We start from the raw sequence: 26,262 nt of genomic DNA, 5'->3' as shown, positions 1-26,262 counted from the left end.
AAGAGTCTGAAACAACTGAATAACAACAATAAAAAGTAAGTGTCAAATGTCAGACTCAGAAAACAACGGTGGTAAGTGAACAGAATAGTTTAAGACATTGCTTAGGAATGTTCTAAGGTTTTTTGAGTCTCAATCTATTATGACATGCATACAAGTTAGCCTAGGAACTGAGAGGTAAGTGAGACCTGCCCAAGGCCTCACAGTCAGTACATGTCAGAAGTAGGACCTAAAACCAGGCTACCCTGACTCCAAGAGTCAATTCTCAATCCAGTACACAAGGCCTCTTATAGTGTACATCATGTTGTGACAAAATGTTTCTGAGCTGGCAAATGCTTCTAGAATTTCACTAAAATTTAACATTTTGGACCTACTTTAAATCACCGTAATCTCATTCCAGTTGGGTCCTCAACTGTTGTGTGGCAATCCTTTTGTTTGTTCTTTTGTTCTTTCCTCTTTGATTCTTGTTACTCTCCCCAGAGTTGTTGTTTAGACCTTCACATCAAGCCAAGTCCTTTACAGTAGATCATCATTACAACACTCCTGTTCCTGTGAACAATGATCTCCCTGGTTCTTCTCACTTCACTTTGCATCAGTTCATATAGATCTTGGATGTTTTTCTGAAACAACACCCCCCCCTCCATTTCTTTTTGTTTGTTTGTTTGTTTTTGTTTTTAGTGAGGCAGTTGGGGTTAAGTGACTTGCCCAGGGTCACACAGCTAGTAAGTGTTAAGTGTCTGAGGCCAGATTTGAACTCAGGTACTCCTGAATCCAGGGCCGGTGCTTTATCCACTGCGCCACCTAGCCGTCCCCCCCTTCATTTCTTATAGCACAATAGTCTTCCATCACAATTATCTGTCACAACTTGTTCAACTATTCCCCAATTAATGAACTTCCCATTGATTTTCAATTCTTTGCCACCACAAAAAGAGCTGCTGGAAATCTTTTGTATATATAGTTCCTTTTCCTTTTTATTTGATCTGTTTGGGACACAGACCTACCAGTGGAACTCTTGGGTCAAAGAGTAAACCCAGTTTTATAGCTGTTGGGCATAGTTCCAAACTGTTTTCCAGAAACAGTTGGACTAGTTCACAATTCTACCAACAGTTCATTAGGTTAGCTATTTTACCTTCATCCCCTCCAGCTTTTGTCATCTCTGAAAGGTGTGCGGTGGCACCTCAGAATTGTTTTAATTTGCATTTTTCTAACCAGTAGTGAATAGATTGTTTTCTCATATGACTATAGATAGCTTTGATTTCTTCTTCTGAAAACTGCCTGCTGGGTGGATTTCAGAAAAACCTGGAAAGACTTACATGAACTGATAATGAGTGAAATGAACAGAACCAGAACAATGTACACAGTAATAGCAACACCGTGTGATAATCAACTATGACAGACTTAGCTCTTCTCACCAATACAATGATCCAAGACAATTCCAAAGGACTCATGATAAAAAATGTTATCCACATCCAGAGAAAGAACGATGGAGTCTGAATGCAGGTTGAAGCATAGTATTTTCACTTTTTTTTCTTTCACAGTTTTTCCCTTTTGTTCTGGTTCTTCTTTCATAACACGACTAATGTGGAAATATGTTTAACATGAGTGGATATGTATAACCTATATCAGACTGCTTGACATCTTGGGGAGGGGGTAAGGGAAGGAGGAAGGGGAAAAATTTGGAACTCAAAGATCTTACCAAAAAATGAATGTTGAAAATTGTCTTATCGGAAAATTGTCTAATTGGAAAAAAATACTATTAAAAGAAAAAAAGAAAACTGCTTGATCCTTTAACCATTTATCAATAGGAGAATGGATCTAATTTTTCTAAAGTTCTATACTCATATTTTTTGAGAAATGAGGTCTTTTTCAGAGAAGCTTGCTGCAAAAATTGTTATGAATTACTTCATTGTTTATGGTACCTTTTAGCAAAATGTAGTTTCCCTGATAATCCTGATAATTTTAATTAGGCCCATTTTTGCTTTTGTCTGAGATTATGATTGATATTGCATGCCTTCTTTTTTCACTTCAGCTGAAGTATAATAGATTCTGCTCCAGTCCTTTATCTTAACTCTGTGTGTGTCTTTCTGTTTCAAATGTCTCTCTTGTAAACAACACATTGTTGGATTCTGGTTTCTAATCCTTTCTACTATCAGCTTCCCTTTTTGTGGGTGAGATAATCCCATTCCCATTCATAGTTATGATTTCTGTCTATTTCCCTCCATCCCATTATCTTATGTTTCTTCCTTGCTCTCTTTTTATCCTGTCCTTCCTCCAAAATCTATTTTGCTTCTAACCCCTGCCTCCTTTAATCAGACCTCCCCTTTATCACCTTTCCCCCTTATCTCCTTGCCTAATTTTCTATTGGAAACTTCCACATGGATTGTCCATCAGCAGCTCAAATTTGACAAAGTCAAGTTTGGCCTCTATTCTCTCCTCTAGAGTCACTTCAAATTCTTAATCTATAATCCTTTTATACTTTCCATGAATGTTTCTTTCCACCACAACTGCTCCTTCTGATTTTCTGATTTGTCACTTAGATCACCATTCTCTCAATTATCCAGGATCAAAACTGTAGTTTTGTCTTTCCTGATAGGATATAGATGAAAGTCTGTGCTGAAGAGGCTGATGGTTGAAGTGAGGATAGATATTAGAGGAATGAAGCAGTGGAGGACAGAAGGAAAAAAGTAAAATTATTATTATTATTATTATTATTATTATTATTATTATTGTGGGGCAATGAGGGTTATGTGATTTTCCCAGGGTCATGCAACTCAAAAGTGTCAAGTGCCTGGGGCTGGATTTGAACTCAGGTCCTCCCGTATCCAGGGCCGGTACTTTATCCACTACACCACCTAGCTGCCCCCAAAAGTAAAATTATTGAGGCACAACTGTTTTGGAGGAAGATGAGGTTTAAGTTAAGCTGAGGTAGAGAAGAGATGGAGGTCACAAGAGCTGGGAAATGTATTCAAAGGGATATCAAAGTGAATGTTAAAGTGACCAAAAACATATAATGCCATCTTTCCTTTTGCCACTAGTGCCTTCCCACGTGATACATCCTTGCTACTCACTGTCTTCTTGATCCCTTAACACCACCATCATTCTACTGAAATGGTTCTTCCAAAAATTGTGCACGGCATACTAACCTGTCAAGCTAATAAATATTTACTAAATGTCTACTTTGTGCCAGCGGGCACTGTGCTAAATTCTGGCTTTTCTAAGACCTCCTCCTCCTTGATTTTCTCTTCATATAATCAAACACCATCAACCACTTCCCCTTGCTCAATACTCTGTTGTCCACTGATAAGGGACTCTTGTTCAAGCTCCTCCCAAGCCCTTTTGTTCTTCAAGGGACCATCCTCAGCCCTCTTCTCTTCTCATATTCTCTCACTTGGCAATCCCCTTGCTCCCAGAGCTTTCATTACCATTCTCAGATCCATCTCAACAACCCTGACCTCTCTTTGGTCTTCTACAACTCCATCTCCATCTCACTATAAGGCATTTCTACCCAGACATCCCATAACCAAACCTTAAACTCAGCAAGTTCAAAATTGGGCTTGTCCTCTCCACAAGATTATCAGATCTGGCCATATCAATTCTTCTTCTCAAAAATTTTCAGGGACTCCTGAACGCCTTTTCTGAGTAAAGTTCAAATGTCTGTGTGGGACACTCAAAACCCTCCCCAAATTGGTGACACTTGACTTTTCTATTCTCAGCTTATATGACTCTACTCTGCACAATCTATGTTCCACATATTCCTTGAAGTGTGTGCTATCAAACAACATTTCTCAACTTGACCTGTGATCAACTGATCCCCTTGTGTTGTTCACTATACCTGAAAGGGCATCCCATCCCCTACTTGTAAGAGACTGGAATAATAGAGGCAAAGACGGATAAAGATGTAAAATGGCTCCAAAGTACACAGAGCTTCGGAGAGATGACCGAGTTTCCCAACAGGCATTTAATTAGCGCCTTTCCTTTAAAGCCCAATTCAAATGTTCCTTTCTCTCTATGAAGCTTTCCCTGATCCATTCCCCACAAGCTGCATAATGATTTCCCTCCAAAGCCTCCTGAGGCATTTTGTTGTGCTCCTCTCTTAATATACTGCCCATGTAACCCATGTATTATAATTATCTGTATCTGTATCTTATTATTTTTCCCAACTAGACTGTATGAGTCAAGGAGCAGTGTCTTATCTAAACTCTTGACCTCACTTACCATCTAGCAGTCCAAGGTTGTGCATGCAGAAAGGGCTTAATAAATGTTTGTTGGAATAGTAATACCATGTTCCTGGTCACCCAGGTTTTCACTTCAGTCATCTTTGAATCTTCCCTCACCTTTCACATCCAACCAGTTTCCATGTCCTATTAGTTCCATCTCTATAATATCTTTGTGTGTTACTTTCATTTCTACTACCACACCCCTGCTTCACGTTTTTATCACCTCTTACACGTACCAAGATAAGAGCTTTATAAACTAGTCTATCCCTGCTGAAATAATATCGCTAAGGCAGAGGTATGACCACAGTACTCCCTCACTCAGACACTTCATGGCTCCTCCTTACCTACAAGATAAAATATAGACTGCTTAATCTTAAATTCAAAACCCTTTACAACCTAGTTCCAACATCCCTTTCCATCCTTCCTATCCCAGAACACCCTTACCTCACTGAGAGTAGGGAGGGTTTCATTTTGTGTGTGTTTACATTCCAGACTGTATCACGCTGCCTCACACATAGTAAGTCCTTAGTACTTATTGCTCAATAACCCTTTTACATCTGAGTATTTCCATGTTGAGTATGGCACATAGTAGGTGCTTAACAGATGCTTATTGAATTGAATGACAGCATGTTCTATTTTCTCTCACATTTTATCTGCCTCTTCTTCTCAAAAAACCTATTTTTTCCCAAACACAAAACATCCTATGAGGTGAACCTAATAGGCAAGTAAAGCTCAATTATCAGGCACTGACAGCCAGAAATCAGACAAGATAATACTACATAACCTCCTGAATGACTCTAGTCCCTCTGCTATTTCTCCCCAAAAAAGAAAAAAGCAGTCAAACACAGACCTAGGGGACGGAGGAGGGAACTTAAAAGGAACAATTAAAATGTCTATTTTTCTCAACTCCTTTCACACTGCCACACCTACTTTCTCAGTGTTTTCTCTTAGGGCTCTATTTGTTCTCCTCACTAAAAGTATTCCCCAAAGGTATTCTGGGTCCCTCACTCCTTCCAAGAGTTTCTTAAGATATTATCCCAAAGATGGAGATTTGACTGGCTGTTAACACCCCAAGCATTCTAAACTGTTCAAAATTTAGAGGTTGCCCTTAACCAAACCCTGCCTTTAGCAGGACCTATGATTGGCATGCAGGGAGGCAAATGCTCATTGAGGAAGTGATTTTGATAATGTCTAAAATAGGACTTAGACGTCTAGATAGAATATCGAGGTTTACAATGACTATAGCTGCTATAGTTGAAACTTGTAAAAAGGGGCATGACTATATTGAGTAGCATTCTAAACACAAAGATGAATGAACTCTAATAGGGGACTAAAAGCACAGTATGGTGTCAGGAAGATTTCTCTGAATGAAGGTTCTGCATTAGATGAAACTGCTATGAAAAAGCTAATTCTTTTCAAAGTCAAGTGATTCAGAAGAAGGAAAAAATGAGAAAACTTTCATTACCTTCCTTCACAAATATCCATCTTCAGTTGCAAGAAGTATAAGTGCCTATGGAGCAAATTGAAAGTAATATAAGTTAAAATAAGCAATAGAGACTCGATAAGGCAAGAACAAAACCTGTACATGTAAAAGCCAAGATAATTGTAGAAATAGTTTTCTAACAATTTGAAACTACTGTTGTGCATGTTTGTGAATTTTACAAAGTTATCCTTAAGACTACTAACATACTCAATCTTAAAACCATTCTTGTGGTTTTTAAAAAACTTTTTCTAATTTGCCATTTTCCTCTTCACTCTTCTCATTTTTTTAAATTATACCCTTTCTTTCTATTCTTTAAAGTCTTCTAAAAATGGAATGGCTGTTGGATAGTTAGCAGCTGGATGCTGCCCTTTTCAATAACGTTCACCACTACCTTTCCCACATGAACATTCCCTTTCTTTCCATTTTTATTTGTTCTTTCTTTATCTTTTTTTTAAACAATAGAAGCATTATTTATGGCACAACAATTAAAGAGTGGTAAGGGATGAACTTCAGTTATTTAATCCAACCCATGCACCTGGAAAAAATACTTACTAAAATATATTTAAGAAATGGTGACCCAGCCTTTGTATCAAAATTTCCAGCAAGGAGGAACCTATCACATCCTGGAACCCCCATTCTACTTCTGAACAGCTGTAATGTTTAAGAAGCCTTTTTTTCTTTATATGTTTTTTGGCGGGACAATGAGGGTTAAGTGACTTGCTCAGGGTCACACAACTAGTATATGTCAAGTGTCTGAGGCTGGATTTGAACTCAGGTCCTCCTGAATCCAGGGATGGTGCTTTATCCACTGCACCACCTAGCTGCTCCCGTTTTTTCCTTATCTTAAGCCCAAATTCCCTTCTTTGAAGCTTTTACCCATTGGTGCTTGTTCTAACTTTAATCTTTCTTCCATATGCTAGCCCTTCAAATACTTAAAGACAGACAGCTACCATGACCCAGCCACTAAGATTTTTTGAAGCTAAGCATTTCCAGGTGTTTTTTGGGGGGGTTTTGTTTGTTTGTTTTTGGTGAGGCAATTGGGGTTAAGTGAGTTGCCCAGGGTTACACAGCTAGTAAGTGTTAAGTGTCTGAGGCCGGATTTGAACTGAGGTCCTCCTGAATCCAGGGATGGTGCTCCATCCACTGCATCACCTGGCTGCCCCCATTTCCAGTTTTTTAAAACTGATCTTTATATATTCTGAACCCAAGCCCCTTTTCCATCCTCACTGTTCTCCTCTAAACGTTCTCCGGCTTATCAATCTGTCCAAAAATATCAGGTCCAAAATGGAACACAATACTTTAGATGTGGTCTGACCAGGGCAGAGTACAGGAGAATTATCACCTCCTTATTCCCGGAAACTATGCTTCTGTTCATTGCCAACTCAGATCACATTAGTTTTTTTGGCTGCCATCTATAACTCGGTTGATTCCTACTCAATTTCAAGTTCTTTAAAACTCCCCAAGATCTTTTTCAGATGAACTACCAAGTAGCCACATCCCCCTGATCTTGTTCTTGCAAAGCTAATTTTTTTTGAACTCAAGTATAAGGTCTTCATTAATCTCCACCTGTATTCATCTCATTCAATCTGACCCAATGTTCGAGGGTGTCAAGATCTATTTGAATCCTGGCTCTGTGATCAGTGTGTTAGCTTGCTCTCTGAAAAACTGATAAGCGTGCCATCTATAAGGTGGGCCATAAACCCAATTATTCACTTCAAGACTCTTTTAACCAAATTTCTAATAGAATCCCTGAATAGCATGGTTGTTTTCTCCATCATTATAATTAAAAATTCATACATATTATGATGAGCCAAGCAGTTACTTTTTCTGAAAAATCAACCACTTGACCAAAACCATGCTGAAATATACTTAATTTTACCATACTAGGGCCAAGAGCAGGGTGCATCTTGCTCCCTCCTGAAGAGGCAGGGTTGCATCTTGCTCCCTCCCTCAGGCAGATGAAAAGAAGTCATTTTCATTACAGAGAGGAGAATTTCTCCTCAGAATTATACCCGAGCCCACTGTGCCTACTAAAAACGCCAACAACCTCAACAACCTACAAGTAAGCACTCCTGGGAAGCAGGATGGCTTTGTGGATACAGGGGCAAATCTCAGAATCTAGAAGACAAGGGTTCGAGTCTTGTCTCAGATTTATATAGCAGTTATATGGCTCGGGGAAAATCACTCAAGTTTTAGATGTTCTCAGGCATTTCTTTAAGACTATAAATTACAGATGAATTAGTCATCTGAGATTTATATTGGTACGGGAAGATTCCAAACCAGGGAGTTCTTTACATTAGTGAAATCACTGATCTCAACTACATACATAGACAATATATATGACATGTCGCCTGTATGAATGAGATGAATAACGAAAGGTGACTAGTCTGTGAAGACAAACTCAACTTATCCCAGGCATTTTTTCGTATCCAGTTATAGTTTTTTGTCTGTTACTGACAGCATACACAAGACTCGTGGGTGGGTACTCAATAAAGCAGGAAAATAACACCGTTGTCTGTGCGGTCTGTCTAACGGATAACATCTAATAACCTTGATGTATCTTAGCTAATTAATTTCACAATAGATTTTATCTCTGTGGACTAGGAAGAAAATGATCCCTTCCAATAATGACACTCTAACTAATGGATCAGGATGAATAGCACATCGACTCATTTGTATTAGTCAACAAATTGCTTTACATAATAGGCACACAATTTAAAAAATAAAACATCAGTGAACACTGTAACAGATCTAAAAGATTTAGAGTTGTAGGGAACCTTAGAAGCTATCTAGACCAATCCCCTCATTTGACAGATGAGGGAATAGAAGCCCAGAGTCATTCACAACTAGAAAGTGCTGGAGGGGGCATGTAAACCAAGTTCTTCCTAACTCCAAGTACACCAAACCAGCCACCTTCACTCATTATTCCGCAGATAGGACTTTTTTTTTTAATTTTTTTTTTTTAGTGAGGCAACTGGGGTTAAGTGACTTGCCCAGGGTCACACAGCTAGTAAGTATTAAGTGTCTGAGGTCGGATTTGAACTCAGGTACTCCTGAATCCAGGGATGGTGCTTTATCCACTGCGCCATCCAGTTGCCCTGAGGACTTTTTGATTATCTGTAAGCAGGTCAACTACCAAGTATGACCTTGACATAAAGTCTTGGAAATGGGACCCAAAAAAAGTGTCTCTCTACAGTTCAAGAGCCCCATGAAGATGCTGAAAGGGATTTACTTATATCAGCACATATGATAGTTGGTTCACCCTGTCTTCTTTGCAAAATCCAAAAGGAATACAGTTTGCTCCAGCATCTGGCCAATATAGCAAAAGACACACTTACTAAAATTGAATATAGATGAGAGAGATGATGGCAGAAGGGGAAAAGAAGAATTTTGGCAATTTTTTAAAAAGCAAACTTCTTCTGTTTGACAGATAAATGTGCACAAATATCAGGTTGTCCAAGTTCAGCTGTGCCCATTTTAACACTTAAGTTAGGAGGGAATTTCACCACTTATATTTCATTTAAATAGCACTAAGGTATAAAAACTCCTCAATAATTTTATAGATTTCAATTGTGCTACTTTTCGGTCACCATCATCATTATTTTTTTTTTTTGAGGCAATTGGGGTTAAGTGACTTGCCTAGGGTCACACAGCTAGTGTCAAGTGTCTGAAGCCGCATTTGAACTCAGGTCCTCCTGAATCCAGGGCCAGTGCTGTATCCACTGCACCACTTATCTGCCCCCATCATCATTATTATTAGCATCAACATCATCTATCCAGAAAGTACCAAAGAGCTAACATTTTTAAAAAGTCATGTGGGTGAACATATGACTTTGTTAAGTTATGCATATCTAGGTTTTAGATCTCCATTCTTTCAACATAGGAGCAGCAAGTGATCATTATTATCTGGATTGCTAAGAGATGGCCTTCATTTATGGCTTTCTGTGGGGTTTCTGTGTTTATCCAAAGTGATAATCAAATATAATTAGACGTATTCAATTTTCTTCAAGGTTGGGAGTAGAAAAGATTACAGATGATCAAATAGTAATTTTAGAATGGCAAGATTGACTTCTGTTGGCAAACCAGGCTGATTAATATAATATGATGAATTACCATATGGGAATATAAATCAGAAAACTAGAAAAAAGAAACCTACCATATGTCAAATCATACCCTTTGTTGTCACCCCCAAGAAATGGCAATCAAATATGACCAGACTCTGTAAATGATAGGAGTCCAAGGTGACAGAAGAATGCAAATGATGATGAAGAAACACAGAATCAAATAGACAGAATGTTTTTGAGGAGCAATATTAATTATAATAATAACAACTTGTATTAATATTACACTTAGAGGTAGTGTACTATAATGGAAGGAGCACTGGACTTAGAGGTCAAAGGATCTGGGTTCCCCTATTTGCCACTTGCTACCTATGTGACCATGGGGAAGTCATTTAAGTTTATGGGCCTCAGTTTCCTCATGTGTAGAGAGAGAGAATTAGCCTCTAAGGCCCTTTTTCAGCTCTAAAACTATAATTCTATGATAAGCTGCTTTAAGGCTTGCAAAGCTTTGACATTATCTCGTTTGAGTCTCACAATTATCCTGTGATGTAGGTGCACTTACGGCAGCTAGGTGACACAGTGGATACAGCTCTGGGCCTGGAGTCAGGAATACATCTTCTTGAGTTCAAATCTGGCCTCAGAAACTTAATAAGTGGGTGATCTTGGGTGAGTCATTTGATCCTGTTTGCCTCAGTTCCTAATCTATAAAATGAGCTGGAATGGAAAATGACAAACCACTCCAGTATTTTTGCCAAGAAAACCCCAAATGGGGTCACAAAGGGTCAAACACAATTGAAAAATACCAACAATAAACAAACTAGAGGTGCTCTTATAAGCTCTATTTTACAAATTACAAAGGCTAAATGACTTAATATTACATAGCTAATAAGTATACGAGGCAGGATTTAAACTCAAGTCTTTTTGAGTCCAAGTCTAGCGTTACACCAGGCTTCCTCCAGAAGTAATCTGTCAGAAACCTGTCAGGGAACCATCATATAGAACTGTGGAGTTAAATATCATTAAAACTGGGGGCAGCTAGGTGGTGCAGTGGATAAAGAACTGGCCCTGGAGTCAGGAGGACCTGAGTTCAAATCCAGCCTCAGATACTTGACACTTACTAGCTGTGTGACCTTGGGCAAGTCACTTAACCCTCACTGCCCCACAAAAAATTTAAATAAACAAACAAATGAATGAATGAATGAATGAATAAATATCATTAAAACTGTAGCCAGTTGGGGCAGCTAGGTAGCACAGTGGATAGAGAACTGGCTCTATCCACTGGAGTCAGGAGTACCCGAGTTCAAATCCTGCCTCAGACACTTAACACTTACTAGCTGTGTGACCCTAGGCAAGTCACTTAACCCCAATTGCCTCACCAAAAAAACAAACAAACAAACAAAAAACCAAACTGTAGCCAGTCATGGTGACCCAAAATTAGTTACATGGGGGTCCCAGAATCAAATGGGAGGCCATCAATAATGATGATGATGATAGTAATAACAACAGTAATAATAGCTGGAATTTACATATAGCACTTTAAGATTTGCAAAGCATTTGATCCTCACAACAACCCTTTAAGGTAGTGTAATTATCATCCCCACTTTACAGATGAGGAAACTGAGGGAAATAAAGGTTAAATGACTTGCCCATGGTCATGCATTTTTTAAATGTTGAAGGATGGATTTAAATTTAAGTCTTCCTGACTCCAGACCTAGCACTCTATCCACTGTGACACATAGCTGCTTCTAAATTAGGTGTTGTTGTTTTTTTTAATTTAGAGTTCAGAAGAGAAACCTGGAGGAAGCCCTCAGAATATCTTATTTTTTTAAATGAAGCGCAGAACACTGGCTCTTTTTAAAGATGCTCTATCCAAAATGTGTATTTCAAAAAAAAATGTAATTCATGTTTCTCTAACTCTGCTATAAAATAGACAAAGAGATAAATAGATGAAAGAATCGGCCTGTTCAGTTATGCCTGTCTCTAACCTTCCTCAATCATGGATTCCAACAGAACCAACCCTCAAAAGTCAGTAACTCATCTGACAGGCCAGAGTATTAGGCTGAAATCAATAAGATAACATGGAACCAGTAATAAACTCAAGACATGCATTTAAAGTTCAGCTGCAACAAGTATGAAATATGGAAGACTTGGCTTTGCAGCATGTGAAAAGAGATCTGGGGAATTTGGTTGACCAGAATTTTAATATATATATACCAACTGTGTAATGTGGTTACTTAAAATGCTAATGCAATTTTAGTCCACATGAATGATGTGCAGATGACAGGAATGGCCCCAATGTGCCCTGGACTGGTCAGACCACACTGCAAGTACTATGGACAGTTCTGAGCAACATATTTTAGGAAGGACAGTGAAAAACTGAAATGTGTTCCAAAGGGGCCAATTATGATGGTAAGAGGTCTGGAAACTACTGCCTAATAGGGCATGATTGAGGTAAACAGATACATTTGGCCTAGAGAAGGCTGAGAGGAGAGATGACAGATGATATTTGAAGAGCTATAAAGAAGAGGGAACAAACTTATTCTGTGTTGTTGGAACAAAAGTTGGATCAAAGCCAACAAACCAAAATTACAAAGAAACTTAATGTAAAGAAGAATTTTCTAATGAACAGAACTTCCCCAAAGTAGAATGAGTTATTCCAGGTGGTAGTTACTTAAGTCTCAGTTTCCTCATCTGTAAATTGAGAAGGTTGGACTGGGTGACTATTAATATCCCTTTAGCTCTAAATGCTACAATCCCGTGAGGAATTTAAGTAGAAGATGGAATTCTATATAACAAGGATTAGGTAGAAGAGATTCCTCATTCAATGGGAGGCTGAAGTAAATGATCTCTGGGGTCCCTTCCCACTCTAAAATTCCACCAGCCTATGACCTTGGTCCATCACGTAATACTATAGATAGAACCCTATCAGCCATGAGACTCCTATCTGTGTTTTGAGTAGTGATTCAACTTGGCATTCATCACCTCATTCACAAGCCTTCCCTGAACAGAAAGCTAACAAATTCTAAGACTCACTCACATGAGGAGGTAAGATTAAAATCAGCAAAATAATGGAGAGTCAGCTTCACTGTCCATCTAGTTGCCAGGCTGTCCATTTCTGCATGCACAAATGAAGAAAATGGTTCCAAACATGCCTATTCCACAGTGTTCTGCAGTGAGTCTAGCACAATATTTGGCTATCTTGAATTTAAAGGACTGGAAAACCAATGTTAAGATGTCTGTTTTAGGGGCAGCTAGATGGCGCAGTGGTTAAATCGCTGGCCCTGGATTCAGGAGTACCTGAGTTCAAATCTGGCCTCAGACACTTGACACTTACTAGCTGTGTGACCCTGGGCAAGTCACTTAACCCCCATTGCCCTGCCAACCCCCCCCCCAAAAGATGTCTGTTTTATAGATATACTTAGATATGGCCTATAGTTTCAATGGTATGACCAAGGAATCTGCCAGTTTACCACAATGCAAGTGTCACTTTCTGTAAGGAAAATCAATCTGTTGATGATAAAATTAGACAATAGATAGATAGGGAGGGGATGGGGAAGAGAGGAGTTGTAGTTGAATTTTTAACATAACTGTTATCAATTAATTATTATCTTTCAGGTATGCTCCCTTCCCCACCTCAAACAATTCTCATCAGAAAAATCCATCTAAATTCTCAAATATGATGCCAAAACAAAATAAGAAAACAAAGAGATAGAATTGCTTGGAGAAAGGTAATGGGATTTGGCTACCTGGATCTTTTTTATATGCTGATGAACCACAGGAAAGCTGGTCATTAGTTCAACTTCACTTGATTTGGAGCAAAATATTCATTATAACAAAAATTCTACTACAACAAAACAATCTGTATGTCCCAATGGGTTCACTACAACGGGGGTTAAAATATATGTAATAATGTATAAGTAATATATGTGATATATAATATATGTTATGGAGAGGTAGAAATTTACCTTCTCATATTCAGAGTTTGGTCAATTTTAGATTAACTTGAATTCTTTGGGCACACACTTGAGGAGGCTGACTGGGAAGGCTCAGGATTTAAAACGAACCACTTATGAGTCACAAAATAAACAATCCACACAGAGGTAAGAGAGTCAACAAATTTATATGATTTAAAATTCTGCCTGCTAAGTTCATCTGGATAATAACTGTTGGTACCAAAGCACTTTTGTTTTGTTTTGTAGGACTTAAAAGAGCACTAGTATATTACTAATTTATACATATTGCACAGAAAACATAAAAATACATTACCTTGTTTGTTCTTGCTGCAATGTGTTGGGATCAGGTATAAAAAATCTTACTCGAAAATTCAGGGTACAGGGGAAAGGTCCTACAACATTTTTCAAAAAGAAATTATATTTTTCCTTTTTAAAAAAATGCAAGTAAAGTTGTGATTCTTCCATAAGCAATACAAACATTTGTTGCACTACATTGCTTGGTTCCTTCCACACTCACAAATGGGTTTGTTTCAAATGCTAAGTGCATACACAGAATGCAATTTTTAAAAGCTTGAAGCAATAGTACATAGGCCGGTAAAGTGTTTCTACAAGAGTATTTGTTGATGGCCCCTTAAATAAATAATATGGATCTGTGTTCAAACAGTTCTCTCTATTCTCTGCATCACTGAAAGAAGAAAACCCCAAAGATATTCTTAGCATGCACAATTCTCACTAAGAAATATAACATTTTACCTGTGACATAGCATTTCACCCTTTTCAAAGCATGTTCACATACATAAATGCATTATTTCATTCAATGTTCACAATAAACCCTAAAACACACAAGTCAAATATTGTTATCTCCATTTTATATATGAAGAAACAGGTTCAGGAGAGGATGACATGATGTGTCCAAGGCCATAGAAGGTTATTATCGGTAGCAGGACCCTAATAAAAACACAAGTCTTCTGAACTTAAAAGTACATAGCTCCTTCCACTATCCTATGTGACAAGCTCCACATTCATAAATATACATGTGTGTATGTATATGGATACACATAATGCATGTGTGTATATGTATACATACAGCATATACCAACTTTATCAACACTGTCTTCAATGTAATACATGACTTCCTTAAATCTGATATATTAGCATCATGTTCAAGTGTACAATTGTAATACTGACTCGAAAATTCTCTGAGTAGGTAAAACGAATTAGTCAATATATTTTGCTAGATATAGTAGCAGAAGAAAATTAGTTGGCTCTACTAATACCCTGTAGCATTTTTGATGGTGATTCAACCCTTCTCAAACCATCAACAAGTATTTACTGAACATCCTCTATGTGCCTGGTATTCTCCAACCAATCTCTCATCTGTAATCCATCTCACTTCCCCTCACTTGCTTACCTCATCACTTATTCTCCTGCCCACCCACCACCAAACTACTGATTCCTGACTTCTCTCACCTATTATTCTCACCTTTTCAGTATTATTATTTCTGAATATAACCCTAAATCTCAAGGTTAACTATCTCAAGTGTACACCAGTATGCCTCTTTATTTCTACAGACGTGTACAACATTTCCAGATGTCTAGATATTTGTAAATTTATAAGTACGTGTAGGTACAATCCCATAGAAAGGAGGCTCTGACAGTAGGGCTTGCATCATTTTTCATTTCTGTAACCCTAGCACACAGCCTAGCACAATGCCTAGCACATAGTAGGCCTTTGATAAATACTTGGTGACTAGCTCATATACTTGGATGTATAAATGGAGGAATTATGTGTGTGGAGACAACCTATTTATATATCTATGAATGTGTTTCTTGAGTACACTGATGCATGTATATATATATATGCATATGTTAATTAAGGGAATTTTTGTACAAGCTCCTTTATGTATCTAAAGGGGGCATTTTGGAGTTTAGCTCCATAAATTACATAGAAAATCCCCATGTATACATACACATGTATATCAACATATATGTACACATATGTGTTGCATATATGAGTATATATCTATATATACACATATATAGATATTTGTATATACACATATACCTTCACATGGGCATCCTGTTGGGAGAGGAAAAATAGTCACAATGATGATACTAGCTTGCATTTATATTGAACTTTAAGGTTTGCGAAGCACTTCACATGTATTATCAAATTTTCCTAAAGACAACCCTGTGAGACAGATGCTACTATGATCCTCTTTTACAGATAAGCAAATTAATATGGAGACCCCAGAGATGAAAAGCTACTAACTATGGGACTCAAACTCAGGTCTTCCTGACTCCAAGTCCAGCATTCTATGCAATGCGCAAATCTACCATAAAGATATTCTAGGTATTCATGGTTATATATACACAAATACCAGTATTTGTATAGCTGGGTGGGTGAATACTTACTGAGATACACCTATGTTGACAGGAGGGTGTGAAAGAGTATGAGTATTGGGGGGGGGGGTAGGGAGAAAGGGAAGGGAGTAGTATTACCTATTTCTCATGTTGGACTAGGAAGGGTTAGCTTGGTTTCCTTGACTTCAGCTGGGTAAACTCTCTCCATTTTCCTTCTCCCATCTATTTGATAACCTCACTCTCCTCTATGAAAACCTGGAATCATTTCCCTCTAGTACATCTGTTCAGTGACTATCCCAGATCAATAGGAATGCAAATATCATGTCAGAGATAGACCAATGAGCATATTAAAAACATAGCAGAGAAATACTACTAATACAAGGTTAACAAAAGCTATACGAACCTTTAAGTTGTTTTCTGATTGGCTTACTGGATTCAAGCCATCTCTGTTGAATAAGGAAATAAAGTTTTATTTTTAAATCTTAATAAAAACATTAAAGTTATATAAAACAAATTCTACTTACAGGAGAATCCACTGAATCTTCACCATGTTGCAAACCAAAATATTCTTTTTCTGTTATACCCAAGTGATTAAAAGCCAAATCCAATAGAACTTGACCAGTATCTTGTTTCTAGAGGAAAGAATAGATTTTATAAGTGAATTTTGTAGGCATCAAGATTTAATCTTTTGTAACCATAATCAGCTTTTGTGACAAAAAAGAAAAACAAAGCATTTTTAAAAACATTTTTATAAAATTCTGAGTTCCAAATTCTATCCCTCCCTTATTCTCTCCCTCCCCTCCCCTCTCCCTGAGGTGGTAAGCAATCAGATATAGGTTATATATGTGCGCACTCATGTAAAACATTTTAATATTAGTCATTTTGTATAAAACTCAACTAAAAGAAATAATGAAAGGAAGAAACTGAAAAATAGCATGTTTCATTCTGTATTCAATATCAGTTCTTTCTCTGGAAGCAGATAGTATGTTTCACCATTAGTCCTTTGGGATTGTCTTGGATCGTGGTATTGCTGAGAATAGTTAAGTCATTCACAGAGTTCTTCATCAAAAAATTATTGCTGTTACTGTGTTCTGATTCTATTCACTTTGCTATGCATCAGTTCCTGTAAATCTTTCCAGGTTTTTCTAAAATTATCCTGCTTGTCATTTCTTTCAGGTAATTTTTTTTTGGGGTGAGGCAATTGGGGTTAAGTGACTTGCCCAGGGTCATACCGCTAGTAAGTGTCAAGCATCTGAGGCCCGATTTGAACTCAGGTACTCCTGACTCCAGGGCCAGTGCTCTATCCACTGCGCCACCTAACTGCCGCCTGCTTGTCATTTCTTATAGCACAATAATATTCCACCACCATCATATACTACAGCTTGTTTAGTCATTCCCCAATCGATGGGCATCCCTTTGATTTCCAATTCTCAGCTACCACAAAAAGTTGATATAAATATTTTTGTACAAATAAGTACTTTCCCCATCATTTGGATGTCTTTGGGAATTAAATCTAGCAGTGGTTAAACAAAAAAAAGCTCTTTTAAAAAATTCATATTTTTCAATGCAATGATTGGTTTTGCTAGACTGTTCTCCACCCCCTTTGTTATAGGGAATGACTTTCTGCAAAAGAGAGACATGCATTAAGAAATATGGGTGACAAGGGGGCAGCTAGATGGCGCAGTGGATAAAGCACTGGCCTTGGATTCAGGAGGACCTGAGTTCAAATTCAGCCTCCGACACTTGACACTTAACTAGCTGTGTGACCCTGGGCAAGTCACTTAACCCTAATTGCCCTGCAAAAGAAAGAAAGAAAGGTGACATAACATCAGAAAATATAAAAAATTTATTTTAAAAAATTAATTTGGGGTATAATGAAAAGAGAATTCTGGATTAGAAGTTAGAAGATATGTGCTGAAAGTCCTATTTCTACCACTTAGCTGTGTGACCTTGGATAACACACCTTTCTAAGCTTAAATTTCCTCCTGGTGAAATGGGGATAACAGTACTTGTATTACCTATCTCACAGGACTATGGTGAAGATCAAATAAAATAACATTTGTGAAGTGCTTTGTAACGATGAAATGCAAAATCCACAGAATCATTATTATTTAGATTATTAATTTACTACATCCACATCAACTCTGCACAGTGCACAATACTTTGGGAATTTCTTAAATTTGAAGAAGTCATGCAAGTTTCTGAATTTTCATTTATTTATTTATTTATTTTTAGTGGGGCAAGGAGAGTTAAGTGACTTGTCCAGGGTCACACAGCTAGTAAGTGTCAAGTGTCTGAGGCTGGATTTGAACTCAGGTCCTCCCGAATCCAGGGCCGGTACTTTATCCACTGTGCCACCTAGCTGCCCCCAAGTTTCTGAATTTTTAGAGCTGGAAGGGAATTCACAGATCATTGGTCCAATCTCCTCACTATCAAGATAAGGAAATAAAAAGCCAGAAAGGACATACACAGTAAGTTACAGTTCAAAGCTAAGAAAGAAACCTAGTGCTATTACTAAAAAGTTCAAACTTCTTAACTAGATTGTCCACAAAGTTTGTCAGTTGTTTTTCCCTCTATTATATGCCAAACTCAATAGCAGGTATGTACTTATTTCTGAATTATCTAGCAGTCTTGCTAAATATTCACATGTACACATATGTTCTAGGTTTTACAAATTTTTAGTACAAATATATTATTATTCAATTAACATTCATATTTAAGGATTAAAATTAATTAGATATTTATCTGAAAAATAACTTTTGCACAATAATAAGGCTTCTGAATCAGTTTTCACTTAGCCTTATTCTGAGGTACAACCCCACTTTATGTTATGTTGATGATGATAATAGCTAGCATTTATGTAACACTTACTACGTGGTAGGCATCCTGCTAAGCTCTTTACAATTATCATCTCATTTAATCCTGACAACCGTCCTGGGAGGAAGGGACTGTCATTATCACCATTCTACAGATAAGGAAACTGAGGCAAACAAGAGGGTAAGTGACTTGCTGAAGGCCATACAACTAGCAAGCTAGTAACTGGATTTGAACTCAGGTCCTGACTCTAGATTGTGTTTTATTCACTGCCTCACCTACAACTCACTCACTCTCACTCTCTCTCACACACACACACACACACATGCACACATGCATGAACACATCACCAGTGAAGGGGGCCTCATTTTTCTCACACGTAAAATGAGGAGGTAGGCAGCAAAATGATGTGGTAGAAAAAGCACCAGTTCTGGCACCAGAGGACCTGCTTCAAATCTTGTTTCTGATGCTTTCTACCTATGTGACCTTGTCTCACTGATAAAAGGAGGGGATTAGATTAGATGACCACAGAAGATCCTATCAGTGAACAAACACATATTAAGCACCTACTATATGCCAGGCACTGTGCTAGATGCTGGGGGATACAGAGAAAGTCAATTTCAGCCTTTTAGGACCTCTGTTTTTAATGGGAAAACAGTATACTAAAACTCCCTATTTCCATTTCCCTAACACCACAAAAAAAGTACAATGACAATTTGGGCACACATGGGGCCTTATTTTGTGTTTTTTTGCATCCTTGGGGTATATTCCCATGGGTAGGATCACTTTTCTCATATATTTCCAAATTGAAAATGCGGAACAGATGGATGGCTTCACAGCAACATCAAAAACATGTCCATGTACACGCCCCCCCCCCAAGATTGACTGTTCTCATCTCTGCCAATTTGCATGGTATCAGGTGAAAACCTCAGAGTGGTTAATTTGCCTTTATCTCCCTATTAATGATCTGGAGCAAGCATTCTGGCCACCTTGAGGGCATTCTCACTAGCTCCTCAAATCCACCATGTCCAAGACCAAACAGTCCCATTACTGACTTCGTAGGTAGGGGGCCAGACAGCCTGGTAAGACTCATCAAACCCAATAACACTTTTGCTGAGTAGATACAGATGAAGAAAACTAGAATGTGTTTCTAGAGAATGTAAAATTCCACGTGAGAAAATGAAGGACTCTGGGCATTTTTATATCTTCTCGTATTAAGACTGTGACTTTGGATCAGAAAGAAAGTAAACAAACGGCAATGTCAAAGAGCTGCATTTGATTTCTTGATTTAGAAAAGAGAGAATGCCAAAAGCTATAAGCCCAAGCAGGATTCATAGACCATTCTACAACTGATAAATAAACAGGTTTTTTTTTAATTAGGGAGAGGGAAAAAGAACAGCTTGGTGATTTTCAAAAGAAAAAAAAGCGATCATTAGACACATGGTGTACTGGACTTGACATCAGAAGAAATAGGTTTAAATCTCATCTTAAATACTTACTAGCTGTGTGCTAATAATTAAGGTAAGTCCCTTAATGTTTTAGATCCTCAGTTTCCTCAACTGTAAAATGAGGAAAATAATATTTTAACCCCCAACTCACACTTTAGTTATGAGGAAAGCACTTTGAAAATCTATAAGCACTTATGTGTATGTATGTCATTTTCATCACATTAAGAAACAAATAGTATAACATAAATAATATTATTTTTGTTGTGGTAGTTTTTTAGTCATTTCAGTCATGTCAGACTCTTTGAAACCCCATTTAGTGTTTTCTTGCCAAAGATACTGGAGTGGTTTGTCATTTCCTTCTCCAGCTCATTTTACAGCTGAGGAAACTAAGGCAAACAGAGTTAAGTGACTTGCCCAGGTTTACACAGCTGGTAAGTGTCTGAGGCCAGATCTGAACTCAGGGAGATGAGTTTTCCCGACTCCAGACCCAGTACTCTATTCACTGCACCACCTTGTGGCCCCTAAATAATATTACATATTGTGCATATAACAATATTATATAAATAACATAAACTTATCATAACCACAATAAGAAAAGGTAATGCCAACTTAACCTCTTTTCCCATTTCTAATAATAGTCCCCTCCTTCATAGATCAGGAAAATGCTGTGTACATAGTCCATAATGATTTAATAAAGATATATTTATATATATTTTTGATATAGACAAATATGCTCCGAATGACGGCAAGTTTAGGCAAGTCTAAAACCAGCTGAACACAAACGAGCGCTGATTTATTGACTACTGACAAACCGGAGAGAAGTTTCTAGACAGTGGCCTTGACCTTGTCCTGGACAATGTTTTAATCAAAGACTTGTATTTGGTACCGGGCCATATAGGCATGAGGGCATAGTATGAGCTCATAATGCTGTAACATGCTCTACCCAGTATTTTTAAAAGGATTAAGACCTGGACCTGCAATACTATGCAAGGTCAATCTCTCCTTTGGAGGCCAGAATCTGGCAGAATGTAGGTATGGGTACGGTATCCCTTTTATCCCCCCAGAGTAAACCATCTGTGCAGTTGGTCAAATAGTTTATGAATGCCAGTGTAAATAAATGGAAGGGATAGTCAACAAGACTAAAAAAAAAATTGTACTGATCTTGTCATTAGTTTGCATGTGTACAATAAAACGGATTAGGCTGAAATTCACCAATCCAAAATTTTACATGAATCTGTAGTTCAACCCAAAAGTTTATTATCAATGCCAGAAGGGACTAGAATCCTTTCATTCCAAACCTCTCATGTAACAGATGGGAAAAGTAAGGCACAGAGACAGGATAAGTCAGTGGCAGGACCAGGACTAGAAGACAGGCCTCCAATGGCCAGTTTAGTATTCTTTAGAAAAAGCAATGAATTTGGAGACAGGGAACTCAGATGCAAAGTTTGGTTTTGCTACTACCAGTATTTTGTTCAATCATTTCAGTTATGTCTGACTCTTTGTTGACCCCATTTGGGATTACTGGAGTGGTTTGCCATTTCCTTCTCCAGCTAATTTTTAGAGATGAGGAAACCAAGGTAGACAGGGTGAAGTGACTTGCCCTGGGCCACATAGCTAGTCAAGTGTCTGAGGCCAGATTGGAACTCAGGGAGATGAATCTTTCTGACTCTAGACCAGGTACTCTATTCACTAGGGTGCCACCTAGCTGCCCTGTGCCACCTACCTCTAGGGCAGCATCATTTCATCTCTGTGAACCCTAGTTTCTTCTATTGTAAAATGAGAAGGTTGGATTTCATGACCTCCAAGGTCCCTTCCAGTTCTAAACCAACAGTCCTGATCCTTATATTTTTTCTAAGTTTACGACAGGAGTCAGAAAGAGCTGTATAACTGAGAAAAAGGATAAAATAATGCTTCTGAGTTCAAACAGAAAGGCAGCAGATGAGAGGAAAATTGTTTAAAAAGAATACTTTCAATTGATCACTTTCATGGGAAAGCTGGTGTGCCAAATTTTATGAATACTCTAACTTAAAGAGGAAATTAAAGGCAAATGGAAGGAGATACCTTTCTTGACGAGAGCTGGAAAGAAAATATGTAACCCCCTCCCCCCAAAAAAGAGATATGGGAGATCCTAAAAGACACAGTAAATAATTTTGCATATATAAAATTTAAAAAAACCTTTGGAAAATCCATGCAGCTAGAATAAGAGATACTGTAAATCTGAGGAAGAAGATCTTTGTATCACATATCACTGATAAAAGTCTGATATCCAAGATATACAGTTGTCCCTTCCAAACTGCAATTTGCCCCATTGTGGTTTTGATATATTACAGGTTGGCATAAAAAATTAAATGGGAATTTTGGGGGAGTTTTATGGAAGCCACAGATGACACTTGAAGGCCAGTAGATGACAGAAATAGTTTAGAAACTTAAAAATGCATAAAATTTTATGCAGATTTTCCAGATTGCAGGGCTATCCCTAACCCCTATGATGTGGAAGGGATAACTATATAGTTAAAGACACCAAACATGTAATACCAGGAGTCATACCCTAAGAGATCAATGTCTACGAACAAATAGTTTCCAAAAGAAAACATGGAAACTATAAATGATCGTAAGAAAACATTCTGGTAAATCACCAATAATAAGAGAAACATGAACTAAGCAACTCTGATGTTTTGCCTCACATCATGCAACTGGCAAAGATGACAAAAAATGGAATAATAGGTGTTGTGTTGTGAGACTATGAGAAAATAGTAACGGAAGAAGCACACTGTGAAATGATCCAACTAATCTAGATATGAATTTTGAATTATTCAAGAAAAAGTGACTGAACAATCATACTTTTTGATCTAATAATTCTACCCCAGGCTATATGCCTCATGAAGGTCAGAAAAAAAACAACCTCCTTGTATACATCAATACACTCATAACAACACTTTTTGAAGTAGCAAAGAATCAGAAACAAAATGGCGACTATGGACCTGAGAATGGCTACAAAAACTATAGTTTGTGAATGGGGTGAAACACTATCACGTAGTAAGAAATTACAATTATGAAGAATTCAGAGAAGGGAAGACATACAGGAACTGATGCACAGTGAAGTAAGATGAACCAATTAACAATGTACAGCATTACTACAGTAATGTAAATGTTAATAGGTAAGGAAGTCAAACTCTTGAGTAATTGTAATGACCAATCTAGGTCTCAGAGGACAGAAAAGGAAACATACTTCCCTAGCCATAGCCTATGTAGGATAAATTGTTGCTTAAGTTCTAAGAACCATTATCAGTTATTTTTGCTTAACTATTTCTTTGTTTCAAGGAAAAGTTCACTACTGGGTGATGGGTCAGGAAAGGTGCATATTTGGGGTTTTTTTGGTTTTTTTAGTGAGGCAATTGGGGTTAAGTGACTTGCCCAGGGTCACACAGCTAGTTAAGTATTAAGTGTCTGAGGCCGGATTTAAACTCAGGTCCTCCTGAATCCAGGGCTGGTGCTCTATCCACTGCACCACCTGGCTGCCCCCCCAAAAGGTGCATATTTGAAAGTGACTGCTGAGAAAAGAAAAGGCATCAATAATGTTTAAGTTCCGTAAAAGATTCATGCTCGCTTGGCCTTGACTCACTCTGTGATACTTATACAAGTAAATGAGTGGAAGGCCATGACTAAATGAAGAAGATACTGAAGAGTATGCTGTTTCAGAATCATACTTGCCACACCCCTTTATATCCTAGAGTAGGACGAATTAAATAAGTAGTGATAAAGATTGTTATTTATTGGGAAAAGTTCTTAGCCATAGTAAGTAAACTGCATGATCCTAAACAAGTCATTTAATATCTTCTGGTCTCAGTTTCCTTAATTGTAAAATGAAGAAAGAAAAAAAACCCACCAGCATTTGTATAACTTATCTTGCAGGGTTGTTGTAAAGAGCAAATAGGAAGACGTAAGAAAACCCAACCTTTGTAGAGCCCTTTGATTTCACAGGTTACTGATGCAGGTAAGGACCCCTCTGAAACTTACAGTTTTAGAGAATTGCCTAGAACAGTAATATCAAATTCAAATAGAAACAGAAGGCCTCTGAACCTTACATAAGGATCACTGTTGGCTGAATGTTGACTTACAAAACCACATTTTAATGTTATCTATGTTTTAATACATTTTTATTTATTTTGGCAAATATTTCCTAATCAGGTTTGTGGGGTTTTTTCGGTGAGGCGATTGGGGTTAAGTGACTTGCCTAGGGTCACACAGCTAGTAAGTATTAAGTGTCTGAGGCCGAATTTGAACTCAGGTACTCCTGACTCCAGGGCCGGTGCTCTATCCACTGCGACAGGTAGCTAGCTGCCTCTCCTAATCAGGTTTTAACCTCCTTCAGCAGCATTTCAGGCAGTTTGGCCTGAAGCACTGAGAAATTAATTGACTTGCCCAGGATCACACAGAGTGTAAGTCTCTGAGGCAAGACTCGATTTCAGGTCTTTGTGACCACTGAATTCAACTCTTATGCTGCCATAAACCCTTTGGAAATCACATAAATATGTTATTGCCATCATCACTGACATTGGGATTTACCCCACTAGCTTAACCAGATAGGATGGGTATTAGGGGCAGGAGCCCTGTCCACAACCACTTGGATACCAAAATTAAAACCTAAAAGAGAGGGGCAGCTAGGTGGTGCAGTGGTAGAGCACCGGCCCTGGAGTCTGGAGTACCTGAGTTCAAATCCGGCCTCAGACACTTAACACTTACTAGCTGTGTGACCCTGGGCAAGTCACTTAACCCCAATTGCCTCACTAAAAAACAAACAAACAAACAAAAACCCTAAAAGAGACCAAAGTATTCATCCATCTCCCGATTTTCACTGGCTCTCCCCCAGTGGAATTCTCTCCCTCCTCATCTCTGCCTCCCAGCTTTCTTAAAGTCCCAGCTAAAATCTCACTTTCTATAAGAGGCCTTTCCTAATCCCCCTTAATGCTAGTGCCTTTGCTCTGCTGATTATTTCCAATATATTTTGTATATGTCGTTTGTACATAGTTGTCTACATGTTGTCTTCCCTATTAAATTCTGAGCTCCTTGAGAGTTGTTGCTGCTGTTGTCGTTTTGAGCATAATCTGCACTCCCAGTTATTAGCCTAGTACCCAGAAGGGAGTAGCTGTCTAGAAATCAATCTATTGTATGCTCATAAGTTGTTTTCATTATGTAATTTTATATTAAATTGGCTTTCCAAACAACTGAGCATGAAATATGTTAATGTGTACTCTTTTCTTTATTTTAACTATATTAATTAACATGCTTTATTTTGAGTTGGATATTTAAATATTGTAGTTTCTCATGCTTCTGTGTAGGGAGGGATTACCTATGTGTATGCTATTGACATATAAATGTAAATATAGCCTTCCTGTTTGTTTATACATAATAAACTTTAAGAAACTCGGTGTTAATTTCTCATATAAAAAAAAATCAATCTATCATTATTAAGCACCTAGTATGATGCTTGTTGATTTGATTTTAAATTGACCTGGAAGTATCATCTCACTGAAGAGACTCACATCAAGTAATTTCTAGACATAAGACAAAGTCCTAATCCCAAGCTACGACTTAATAAGGAACCAGACCTGCTCTGGCCCTGGGAGGACTATATAGACAGGATTTCCTAAGAATACCACATTACCTACTTATCCAGAGCAAATCTGTATAGCTGGCTCTATACTTGGGGCAGCCCTCCCTCTAAAACAGTGGAAGCTCAAGAGACTAGCATCCATACTTGAATGGAAATATAGAAAAGATGCTTATCACATTTATATTAGACAAAATCCCCAAGGGGTAGCTCATATGATAAATATAAAAATTACAATATAAAATTTAATCAAGACAAATATAAAATCCTAAATTGAGAGCTTTGTAAAAAAATCACCTTCACAATTAGAGCTG

General features: G+C 37.8%; 1 protein-coding gene across 3 annotated transcripts in view; it reads right to left on the bottom strand.

Moving 5' to 3' along the window:
• PTPN3 (protein tyrosine phosphatase non-receptor type 3) overlaps nt 1-26,262 on the bottom strand; it is a 237,245-nt gene that overhangs the window by 131,760 nt on the left and 79,223 nt on the right. The window contains exons 3-7 of one of the 3 annotated variants that reach the window (XM_043979052.1): nt 16,600-16,707; nt 16,479-16,521; nt 15,777-15,791; nt 14,025-14,103; nt 5,680-5,724 (exon numbers count right to left, since the gene is read on the bottom strand). In XM_043979052.1, the coding sequence (XP_043834987.1) occupies nt 5,680-5,724; nt 14,025-14,103; nt 15,777-15,791; nt 16,479-16,521; nt 16,600-16,707 (290 nt within the window). The remainder of the gene's footprint in view (nt 1-5,679; nt 5,725-14,024; nt 14,104-15,776; nt 15,792-16,478; nt 16,522-16,599; nt 16,708-26,262) is intronic. The other 2 variants (XM_043979053.1, XM_043979054.1) reach the window with 2 other exon arrangements.

The sequence above is a fragment of the Dromiciops gliroides genome, chromosome 1, assembly GCF_019393635.1.
Source record: "Dromiciops gliroides isolate mDroGli1 chromosome 1, mDroGli1.pri, whole genome shotgun sequence".
Classification (NCBI taxonomy): Eukaryota; Metazoa; Chordata; class Mammalia; order Microbiotheria; family Microbiotheriidae; genus Dromiciops; species Dromiciops gliroides.
This window is presented reverse-complemented; position numbering and strand designations above follow the sequence as displayed.